The 12,645-nt window shown below is 38.2% G+C and overlaps 1 protein-coding gene across 3 annotated transcripts in view; it reads left to right on the top strand.

Annotated features, from left to right (window-relative positions):
* fbxo34 (F-box protein 34) overlaps positions 1–11,529 on the top strand; it is a 33,136-nt gene extending 21,607 nt beyond the window's left edge. For all 3 annotated transcript variants that reach the window (XM_028822057.2, XM_028822056.2, XM_028822058.2), the window contains exon 2: positions 9,361–11,529. In XM_028822057.2, coding sequence (XP_028677890.1) covers positions 9,371–11,449 — 2,079 coding nt within the window. In that variant the 5' untranslated portion in view covers positions 9,361–9,370 and the 3' untranslated portion in view covers positions 11,450–11,529. The remainder of the gene's footprint in view (positions 1–9,360) is intronic.
* The last annotated feature ends 1,116 nt before the right edge of the window (positions 11,530–12,645 follow it).

Genomic DNA, 12,645 nt, shown 5'->3' with positions numbered 1-12,645 from the left:
TTATGTTTCTTGTTTTCAGTTAAAGACCTAACCCTTTTGCAGGTGTCAATCTTGGTTCAAAATGAACTTCTTGCAACATGTTTTAGAATAAAGTATTTTGAGTAATGATTAAAACGTATCTTTTGAGCACTCCTAAATTATCAGTGAAATTGACAACTGCATTTGTATTGTGTAAACTTGATTTATTCATATATTTTGCACAATCTTATATGAAGGTTACCTAGAGCATTGGTACTTTTTAATTTGATTGCTGGGTAGGAACAATTTTGGTGATTACCTCAGTGTATTTTACAGTTTGCCAAAACTAGTCTTCATGGTATCTATTCACAGTGGTGTTCTTAGGAAAAGCTAAGGTATGCTCAAGTAATTGACTTTTGCATTACATAATAGATGTATGAGATACATATTACGGTGCAGAGGTGTAATGGGTGCCCAAAATTTGTTTTCTATATGCATTTTGTCTTGGATGTGTATGATTTGTTTGCATTAGTGTGTCAGTATAAAAGAGCAAATTCCAGATTTACAATTTTCCAATAAATGTTACATGGTTTAAAAAAAACAAAAAACACATGTTAAGCTATAAACCACTTTTTAAATACAAACTTGATTTGTTGGTATATTGCTCAGTGCATGATTACATAAAGATGATAAAAGAGGTTATAATTATCAATGACATAATTAGATGATTGAACCAAAATGATTACCTAAAACAGAAATGGATGTAGAAGGAATGAAACTGGTTTGGAGGAAACCAGACTAAAATGTGAGGTTGTAGCAGAGGTTGAAAGATAACTTTCAAATTTATTAGTTTTTACAATATGGCAAAAATGAGCATAGCAACAAAACGAGAGGGTGGTCATCTTGCATCAGTAAAATTCTCCTGAACAAAAATTTTGCAGCTGATGGGTGTTTCAAGATGTACTGTTCAAGGCCTTCTGTAGAAGCCCAAGACAAGGCTGACAACCAAAAAAACCAGAGGCCGGTCCTTAAAACTGATTGCAGCACATCCCCTCAAATCCATCCAGGACCCCTATAAGTTTCTGAGAGTTTAGCACCACTGGTACCAGAGTACACCTCTGTATGGTCCAGAGAACCTTTGACAGAGGTGGTCACAAGAAAGGAGGAGGAAATAAGACAAAATTGCAGCAGCTGTGGACAGTAAATGTTTTTTCTTATTTGTTTTAATTTCACATTTTTAAAGTAATTTTTGCAGTTATTTCAAAGATCACAAAAGAAATGTATTGCAAACCTATAGTTGTGTATCCATAATCAGACGTGTCGTTTATTCCAAAGGTAAAGTACTGTGGAGCAGTGAAATTCAAAAGGTCCTTGCTTCTTTGATTGCACCTTACATAGCATAAGTTGTTAATAGAATGGATAGTAGAGAGCACAAGTCTGGAGAAAGAGAAGTCTTTTTCTTTTTCTAAAATAAGGCAGACCCAAAGGATTCTGCCTTGAAGTTTAGTTGGAATTCTTTAGGGAGGACCTTCTAAGGGTATCGCGTGCACAGAGCAACTAGATAATTAAACAGACAAATTTTGAAGCAAACATTGGTATAAAGGAAGAATATAGGTTTGATAAGAGAAGAGGGTAGAGAGGTAAGGGAGGGGAAAAATAGTGATATTTAGCACTGGAATGTACTATAGAAAATAAACACACAAAATATACAGCTCATTGTAAATAAAACCCATACTGGCATACAAGCTACTCAGCTCCACTACCATTTTAAAAAGGCTATTTTTGAAAGTATAACTAAACACTTGCATGTAATTTTTACTTTGTTTTGTAGTTGGTGTGGGTGATGTTGCCAGAAATATTTATGAAGTAATTTTAGATGGGAACAATAATTATCATAATACATAGTTGCAAATGCTTTATGTATGCCGATTTTAAAGATGGTTTTCAGTGATCTTATTCTTCCATCTTAGTAGTAGTATTTAACCTAATTTTACCTGTGAATAGCTTGCATGCTTTGTGGTGAAAATTAGCTATAAAAAGACATTATTAAATGTATTTAGAACTTCCTCATCATGTATTTTCCACGACTCTTCCTGAGAGGCTTGTCAAACCCGTATTAATCAGCTTGCCTGCTAATTAGCCACTCCTCTCTAGTACTTAACCTTCAGTTGTTGCTAACAAATACTCTAGTTAACAAAAGACTGCAACATGCCACCCAGTGGTTGAGAAACACAGCCTTACATGGGATGACTGGTTTGAGCTTCTTCGTACCAGCAGTTCTAGTATGCGTACCACTGACCCACACCAGACCGACAAAGCCTCAATTGCAATGACCTGTACTCTATGACTGACATATGGCCAAGTGGCCAGTCCCATATGGAGTTGTAAGTTGGCATATGACTGTATATGATTGTGGACTTAAGTTGAGACCTGCATTCTCTAGGTAACAAACTACAGTGCATCCAGAAAGTATTCAGAGCGCATCACTTTTTCCACATTTTGCTATGTTACAGCCTTATTCCAAAATGGATTAAATTCATTTTTTTCCTCAGAATTCTACACACAACACCCCATAATGACGTGAAAAAAGTTTACTTGAGGCTTTTGCAAATTTATTAAAAATAAAAAAAACTGAGAAATCATATGTACATAAGTATTCACAGCCTTTTCCCAATACTTTGTCGATGCACCTTTTGGCAGCAATTACAGTTTAAAGTCTTTTTGAATATGATGCCACAAACTTGGTACACCTATCCTTGGCCAGTTTCTCCCATTCCTCTTTGCAGCACCTCTCAAGCTCCATCAGGTTGGATGGGAAGCGTCGGTGCACAGCCATTTTAAGATCTCTCCAGAGATGTTCAATCAGATTCGAGTCTGGGCTCTGGCTGGGCCACTCAAGGACATTCACAGAGTTGTCCTGAAGCCACTCCTTTGATATCTTGGCTGTGTGCTTAGGGTCGTTGTCCTGCTGAAAGATGAACCGTCAACCCAGTCTGAGGTCAAGAGCTCTCTGGAAGCAGGTTTTCATCCAGGATGTCTCTGTACATTGCTGCAGTCATCTTTCCCTTTATCCTGACTAGTCTCCCAGTCCTTGCCGCTGAAAAACATCCCCACAGCATGATGCTGCCACCACCATGCTTCACTGTAGGGATGGTATTGGCCTGGTGATGAGCGGTGCCTGGTTTCCTCCAAACGTGACGCCTGGCATTCACACCAAAGAGTTCAATCTTTGTCTCATCAGACCAGAGAATTGTCTTTCTCGTGGTCTGAGAGTCCTTCAGGTGCCTTTTACTAAGGAGGGGCTTCCGTCTGGCCACTCTACCATACAGGCCTGATTGGTGGATTGCTGCAGAGATGGTTGTACTTCTGGAAGGTTCTCCTTTCCACAGAGGACCTCTGGAGCTCTGACAGAGTGACCATCGGGTTCTTGGTCACCTCCCTGACTAAGGCCCTTCTCCCCCGATCGCTCAGTTTAGATGGCTGGCCAGCTCTAGGAAGAATTCTGGTGGTTTCGAACTTCTTCCACTTACGGATGATGGAGGCCACTGTGCTCATTGGGACCTTCAAAGCAGCAGAAATTTTTCTGTAACCTTCCCCAGATTTGTGCCTCGAGACTATCCTGTCTCGGAGGTCTACAGACAATTCCTTTGACTTCATGCTTGATTTGTGCTCTGACATGAGCTGTCAACTGTGGGACCTTATATAGACAGGTGTGTGCCTTTCCAAATCATGTCCAGTCAACTGAATTTACCACAGGTGGACTCCAATTAAGCTGCAGAAACCTCTCAAGGATGATCAGGGGAAACAGGATGCACCTGAGCTCAATTTTGAGCGTCATGGCAAAGGCTGTTAATACTTATGTACATGTGCTTTCTCAATTTTTTTATTTTTAATAAATTTGCAAAAATCTCAAACTTTTTTCACGTTGTCATTATGGGGTGTTGTGTGTAGAATTCTGAGGAAAAAAATGAAATTTTATCCATTTTGGAATAAGGCTGTAACATAACAAAATGTGAAAAAAGTGATGCGCTGTGAATACTTTCCGGAAGCACTGTATATTCTTTAAAGCATAGGGCACAGTGTTAATGCTGCATAATAGGGTAATTGATTTTGAGAAACAAGTTGTGGGAGTAAAATGGTTTAAAAGGTTTTTGCTGTTTTTGTCAGTTGCTACATAAACCTTAGCCATTTGCTTTTAAGCTACAGCTTGTATTGTTGTTGGTCTGTCAGTACAGCAGCCAGTAAGAATTTGAACAGCTGAATATACTGAAAGCTGTACTGATAGTATTGTTGGAGGCAGCTGAAAATGTCACTAATGCCAAAAAGTTTCTCAAAAATCACAATTTTAATCCCACTGAAGTAATATAAAGAAAATTAGTCTTTTATAATAGTTAAGTAAAACATCCTTGCCAGAAAACGATAGTTTTTTTTTTTTTAATTTAATTTGAATTTGTAATAAAGGATTAGGTAGGCACATTACTGATGCACCACTGTAAAAGTACAAGTTGACATTCAGAACAAAGGTGCACAGTAACCTAAAAAAAGCACAACATAAATAATGGGGATTTTATTTGTCCACCATATGTTAAAAATCCCAGTAGACTGAAGATTAAAAGACTATCAAAACAGACCCATTAGAGTAGTGTTGATTTATTTTATAAACATCTTTATTGTCTTATCACCCAGTACTGCATTTTAGAGTTCTATTACTTGTCAAACCACTAAAATATAATTTAGAAATAAGAGGAGAAACTGGATAATTTTGCATTAGAGTTGCATTACTGCTGTGACCAGGCATCATTCATAGTTTGCCTTTGTATTCCAAACATATACCATACTGCCTCTGGCACATTGCATATTAATAGACTATGAATAGTGAATTTTAAACTCATTACATTGTTTACTTAAGGAGGTTTCACTGAGACGATGGGCGAAATTAAAAAGTAATTGAAACAAATGGAAAGAAGAGACAACAGTAGGCAGCAGTCTATACAAACCCTGTGTGGCTTTTGCTCATGGAAACCTGAACTTCTCTTCTTCCTTATCAAGAGTAGTATAACTTTTCATTTACACATGAATTGTAAGGGACCAACTCCACCCCACACAAAGGGATAGTTTCAAGATGCTTGAATCATATGATACTATGGTATTCATGTTCATTTCAGCAGTACATTGCTACATTTTTGTCCCTTTTTTATTTGACATGAAAATTAGTGATTTTCCTAAGAACAGAAACTAATTAAACATCTAGTTAAAGAACTGAGACTATTTTTTTTGTGTGTGTGAAACGGTGATAATTTCAAGTATCTTGTCAGTTGCTGTTATTTCCACAAGACTAGGAATATCTGGATATGGTGACTAACACAAATCCGTAATAGCACTTAATTTAAGCTTTTGGTAATACTGTACCATGTAAAATTAACCTTTATGTTTATAATAGATATTTACCCAGAATGTGATTTCTAAAATGTGTATTCATTTAAATGCAAGTTAAACATTCTGGTAGATTCTGTACATATAGGTTGTCACGATATGTCTTTTGACCATTTAATGTTTTACTTTTGTCTCCGTGGTGCCTGTTGCCATTCTTTTTGAGAAGAAAAGCTTTCTAAGAAGTATGTGAGATTTACCAGCTTCTGTCTCCATGTTCTACACATTATCTCCTTTTACTACCTTTTTGGTTAAACTGAGAAGTTCAGTTTCTTCAATCTTCGTCATTGCTGATTACCTGGAATCATAGAATTCCCATTCTGGACTTGTCTTGTGCTCTTACGTTTTAATATGATGACTAGTTGTGGTCTCACATAGTGCTGGGCGGTATACTGGTTCTTACGGAAAACCGTTTTTTATTTTTGTTATGATATGGATTTTTGTTATACCGCAACACCAGTTTAAATTGCCTAAACGACGTTCGGAACGTGACGCAGCGGGAAACTGTTCACGTGGGGACCTTTTTCACTGCTACACCGCTAATCACAGCAGTGTTGCACGGGGGCTCTTTTTCACTGCTACACCGCTAAATAGGTAGTGGTAGTGTAGGTATTGCACTCTGAAAATGGACAGAGAACATTCCGAAACTGAAACTGAAGCTGAAGCTGTAGCAGACGATAAAGTTGAACATGATGACACAGAATAACTTTTGCCGAAATAAAGGAGTCGCGTCCGTTATCTGGAGATGCTTTTGGTTTTAAAAGGTCAGATGTGGACCATTATGTTCATATGTGTAAATACTGTTTCTATACTACTGAATAATACTGCAAGCCAAGTTGTACTTGTTTTATTTGTTTTCAATACTGTGTAATGTACCTGGGTACTGTGTAATAGTGTGACGACATGTTGACTTTAATCTTTATTCTCGCCGTTTATATCAAGTAGAAATGTCGAGAATAAAGTCGACATGTTGACTTTATTCTCGTAATTTGCCATTTAAAGTAGAACATCGTAAAATGAATATTTAATTTACTAGATTTTCTCAAACCCTGTCCTAAGTTATATAGCACATTAAATGCTTTGTGTTAAGTGTTCAGCCGAGCCATGTTAAATCGAGTATGTGCTTCTTAAACTGACTTCCTCTTGTACTGAGGAGGCACCTGCAGCGATCGCTGCACAGAACACATTCACTTCATGATATTCCTGCTCTCAGAACATTTAGAATGCTAAGATAAATACTTGATATTTTCATGATGAAATGCATTAAAGCATGTATTAATCATGGAGGTTACTCTGCTGCCTCGCAGCAAAGGGGTCCTGGGTATTCCCTGCTTTGAATTTGCATTCGTTTCTGGTGGGTTTACTCGGCGTGCTTCAGTTTCCTTTCAAAGTCATGTAGGATGTGGGATTTTGTTATGCTATATTGACCCTGCTAGTGTATGTGTTGCTCGTATTCACCCTGCGATGTGCTGGCGACCCGTTCAGGATTTTCTCCTGCCTTGCACACAATGTTTGCTGGGATGGGCGCAACTCTGAATAGATGGCATAATTAAACATGTATAGCGAAGATATTTTTAAAGTTCTGAACACTCCGTGGGCTAAGTTTTTATAACTAGTTTCAATTTTACAAAGACATTTATCGTGTGGTGATTGGTTATGTGGAGAAAGTAAAAGGAAGGATATGAACTGGGGTTTTGGTACGTCAGGCAGATGGCACGCGTGCAATAAAATCCGCTCAGAAGAACATGCATTGAATTCTGTGTTTGTGTCTCCGACCACCAGATCACAAACCCAACATTTACACAATATTTAAGTTAAACCTGTGCGATAGCTATTCATACATCCAGTTTTTTGGAGCCTCGTCACACCTGCCATAAAGGTCTCTACACTGAACGTACACCTGGGGACCCCTCACTGCGAGGGAGCAGCACTACCGCCTCACTACCATGCTTGTTTAATACCAGCTTTAATGCATTTCATCATGAAAAGGATATCAAGTATTTATCTTAGCATTCTAAATTTTTAGAGAGCAGGAATACCAAGAAATGAATGGATTCTGTGCGGTGATTGCTGCCTCCTCTTAGTGTGGAGGAAGTCAGTTTAAGAAGCATAGTGATTAACAACTGGGTCGGGGAACACAACACAAAGCATTTAATGTGCTGCATTAACTTATGACGGGGTTTGAGAAAATCGAGTAAATTAAACATTGATTTTAGGATGAAGTTTAGTTTATGACATTCTACTTTAATTATGAAGTAAACTATGAGAATAAAGTCAGCATGTCGACTTTATTCTTGACGTATACCGGTAGTTTGTTTTTTTTTCTTCCCTCTGTATTTTTTTTTTTCTTCACTGTGGCCCTAATGCACTTCTGTAGGGCTATACCACAAATAGCATTATACAGTAAATTCAAGTTGCAGTTTTATTATTTATGTATATAGCTTAGCTTGAAGCAAGGTCCATATTAATGTAGTTTGCCTAAATGATGGTTCAGCTGGTAAAGATGTCATCACAAAGTTGCACTTGTTGTATTTTATTTTAATTTGGTGAATACTGTGTAATGCACCTGGGCTTGAAGTCTTGAAGTAATAGTGCAGCTATCAGTAATAATACTGTTATTTATATTATTATTTATTAGTTTAAATATTATGCAGTTTATTGATGGTAAAGTTGTTGAAAAAGTCACTTTAACATGTCAGTGGACAGAGATGGTTAACATTAACAGAAAGTGTAGTTGGTTCACAAAAAATATTTACTATTTATTCCTTTTCTAAGACCTGTTCAGTGCAATACAACTTTTGACAAGCACGTCTGGATATTTTACTAAGTCTAAATGCCTCTTTGGATGGTTGAAAATATGTTGTAAAAATCATAGTTTAAGTTTTTGCAAAATCTGTTCAATAAAAAGGTTCAATATTTTGACTGCAACTGTCATGCAATGTGATTCCTTCTCTTCATTAGTGTCACCCCCTTGAAAACTATCACTTTATGGGGCCATGCAAACCTGTATTAATACTTGTGTGCACATTAAAATGTTTTTTTGTACAATGTACAATTCTCATAACAGTGGAATAGGTTATTCTTAGCCAGTCTACTGCAGTAATTGCAGTGGAAAATGTGGTTAACATTCACTCATGCATGGGGAAAAAAATACCGTTGAATACCGTGAAACCGGGATAATTTAGAAAAATACCGTGATATAGAAATTTGGTCATACCGCCCACCCCTAGTCTCACACTTGAGAGTCGGCGCTATACAACCCCAGTAAATTGTCTCATTTGCTGATAATAAGATGTCATTAGTGCTCATTTTGTCACCAGACAACTAATATTTTCACTTTATATATTAATGAATTTACATGTATTTACATTAATTTTTAATTGTCTCCTCCAAGTGTGAATTTTGTTATTGTCCATGGTGTGTGTTTTGCTGATTTGTGCATTTTAGAAATGTATAACTCTTGCTGCTACATAGTAAGGTTTCACATTCACTTTTAAAGTTAATAATGTAAGTCAATCCTTAAGCCTGACTTAATTTCAAATGCTTTAATTCTCAGTTGTAAGCAAGAGGCTAGTTAAAATTATTACCAAAAACAATGAAAATATCAGTTTTTACAAGCCCTTGGCTGTTTGGTGCTTTTTAAATTCTAAATGTGCATGCCAGTTTCCCAAACACAAAATATTATTAGTTTCAACTTCTTAAAGTTCACATTTGTTTTCCATAGACATATTTGTGTGGTATCATTTTGCCACTTGTACACAGTTTGTGTTCAGAACAATATTTATTGGAGAGTGGCAAAACCTTTATTACTTATGAGTGAACTTTAGCCCTGCCATTATGTTTTGAAATGTTGTTAATGAAGACTGTGACCCAACATATAGCTTGAAGTAAAGCATGAAGTAAATCATGTGATTCAACAAATTTTCCAATATGCCCTGCTTTCTTAAATTTTGTTTTCTTTTTCTTCTGCAGGCCCTCAACAATGCACCTTAAACCATACCCAGTGTTTCAGAAGAAAGAGCTGTTGTTGGAGGCAAGCCAAGACAACTTAAGGGGCATTCACACAAGTCAGCACAGAGTCTTGAGATCAGATCGATTTCCATCAACTTGTTTCACTCATCAGCATTGTTCAGCTGGGTGTGTCTCTGGTAGTGGAGCATCCTGCCGATGCCAGTTAGCAGTTATTTCTACTAATTCCATGTGTAAAAGCTCCTTGGGCACTAAATCCAGTTGTGATGGTACCAGCATACGGGGGAAAAAAAGCAAAGTAACGTGTTTGAATTCTTCAGCGAAGTCTTTGTTAGTTCTTGCATCTGAAAATGAAGATTTTGTCTCGGTGCCTCAGGAGGAGGAAGCAGATGGTCCTCTTGACATATGGGCAGTGATCAAACCTGGAAACACCAAGGAAAAAATTGCTATATTTGCTTCCCACCAGTGTAACAACAGTGCTGACATGAGCAAGAGTAGTAGCGTCACGAGTTGCAGCAGTCGAACGATATCGATGAAAATCAAAGGATGCTGGGATGTTGAAGGATCTGTAGCCAAGCGAAGAAAGCGGTCTCCAGAAGAGAACAAACTCCAAGAAACTAACCAAGTGAAGGACAGTAAAATATCCGTAGTCAACCGTTTACCATGTCGTAATACTAGAGATCCATCTTTTTGCTTAGGCAGCAGTGGAGAAGGCTCACTTGTGTTGGAGGGAGAGGAAGGCGGGAAGTCAATGTCTGTAGTGGAAATGGTTGCTTACCTTGAACAAAGAGCTAGGGCTCTTCTCTCGGATTGCAACAAACATTGTTCTGTACGATCTAGTTGTATTGGTCAAACAAAAGAGCAATCTGGAGCTCCTTTCCAGGGTCCTGCTGATGGGTGCTCTGAAGAATCCTCTGGAGAGTGTGTTAGAGTGCTGGAAATGGTGGCTAAGTTGGAATCCAAGTGCCTAAATAGAAGGTGTGAAAGAGAATCTGGAGGACTTTCACGAAACAATAGCCTGCGACGCAATGTAGGACGGGTGCTATTAGCAGGCAGCCCTTGTCCTGCTTTTCCTGTGCATCAGCAAGTTTCTGAATTAGAGTCTTCAAGATCTCATAAGGAAAGCTCTCCGGATTGCTGCTCTGTGTCCGATCCAGTGAAGAAGGCTGAAGTTGCAGTCCACTGTGAAATGGGTGGTACAGAAAACCCCAACATGCTCTTCAGGAAAAAAGAGTGTTCTCTGGTTATAAGTAGAACAGTCCATGCGAATTTAGAATCAAGGCGAGAAAAAAGGGAAGAGGCTACTCAGATAGGAGATCCACCTGAAAAAGAGGACCTGCCACTGGACAAAATTGTAGGGAGTGAGACCCACGTCGGCTATCGTGAGGAGCCACTTCCTGGTATGCTGTTTTTCAAATTGACATCACAGTCGGTTCCTGGGCAACTATCTGAGTCACTAGCAAATATCAAATCTCCTTTGGACAATAATGTTCCACTGCTCAATTTAGTCACAGACAGCTCCAAGTTAAACATTTTGTCAGAGGCTGACCCTGAAGAAGAAAAGGAGAACTGGGGTTCGGTTCCAGTGCGGGAGCCTTTTCCTTTAAGGAGGCTGGTGTCACATGAATTCTTAGAAATGCGTTTTAAGATTCAGCAACTTTTGGAGCCTCAGCAATACATGGCTTTTCTGCCCCATCACATTATGGTAAAAATCTTTTGCTTTCTGCCTACAAAGACATTGGCTGCACTCAAGTGTACCTGCCATTACTTTAAGTTTATCATTGAGAATTATAACGTGCGCCCAGCTGACTCTCGCTGGGTTTGTGACCCCCGCTATAAGGATGATCCCTGCAAGCAGTGCAAAAAGCGTTATGGACGTGGTGATGTTTCTCTTTGCCGTTGGCACCCAAAGCCCTATTGCCAAGCCCTGCCATATGGTCCTGGTTACTGGATGTGCTGTCATGGCTCACAGAAGGATGCACCAGGATGCAATGTGGGTCTTCATGACAATCGCTGGGTGCCTGCTTTCCACAGCTTTAATATGCCAATTTACAAGAAAGTGAAAGAAGTGGAGGAAGAAGTGTCGTCTTGAGATTTACTGCAGTGCTATAGTGTGTCTGTGTTTGTGTGTGACAGAAGTTCGCAACATTAAAAAGAAATCACTGGGGGGGGGGGGGGGGGTTAAAAAAAAAAAAATCACTGGGAGAGAAAAAAAACCTTTTATACCTGGAAGGTGATGTCTGTGCTGTAGCCAATTGGTGTTCTAATCTATCATTGTATTAAGAGATAAAGATGGGGCTTGGAGTATACATTTGATTTCTGAAATTTAAAAATCATGTTTATCTGAGAATACCATAAGTAATGTGACAACTACCAGCATCCAATAGATAACATAGTGATCTGCTGCGGCTAGCAAGAGTAAAAATATATATATTTTATAGACTTACCCCTTTATTTAATTATGAGCGAATGGAACCCCTTTATTTTGCCCACTACTGTTTACAATGTATATAATAATGGGCAAGGAGTGGTGTAAATGCTGGTTTGAGAGTCTCCCATGAGTGAGTTGTGCACAGGATTTTACTCAGTCATGTAAATGTTATAAACATTATAGAATTCAAGTTGTACATTGAAATATATTTGGCAAAGCCGTTAACCAGTACAGCAAAGAAATTTTCCTATTATAGCTGCTGTTTTACCTTATTTGTTTTCTCTTATTTGCAAACTGTTTCAGAAATGAAACATTAAAAATGTAATGTTGGGTTATAAACTCAGTTTTGGGCTTTATGTTGGCTGAAATGTGCAAAATTGGGAGCTACGAACAAAAGAAAGAAAGCAAGCAATCACCTTTGTATTAAAGCGTGTCACATAAAACTTGTTTTTGCCCCGTTGGGCATTTTACTTCAGTAAAATGAACTCCAAGGCCAATTAGCTGCTCCTTTGAAACGTTGTACTTTCTTGGATCCTGAAGAACTCTGCAGCTGTAAATTTCTGAGATTTTCTTTGAGTAAGCGTAAGTCATCAAGGGCTAAACAGTCACTTTAGTTTGTTTCTGGCTAGGGGGAAAAATGCAATTACTAGACAAACTTTTTATACGAATGTATATTAGGTATGACAAATCAGCACAGGAGGTTTAGCTTAGCATTCAAGCAGAGTGCGTCTCCTTTTTTTTTTTTTTTTTCCAGCCATTTTATTTTACATTGGATGAGGTATTTTTTTCTGAAAGATAAAGCTGATCATTTCCTGAAAGCTTTGTCACAGTCAGGTAAGTGATGTCCCTTTTATGCC

This window comes from Erpetoichthys calabaricus, chromosome 16 (assembly GCF_900747795.2).
Source record: "Erpetoichthys calabaricus chromosome 16, fErpCal1.3, whole genome shotgun sequence".
NCBI classification, from domain to species: domain Eukaryota; kingdom Metazoa; phylum Chordata; class Cladistia; order Polypteriformes; family Polypteridae; genus Erpetoichthys; species Erpetoichthys calabaricus.
This window is presented reverse-complemented; position numbering and strand designations above follow the sequence as displayed.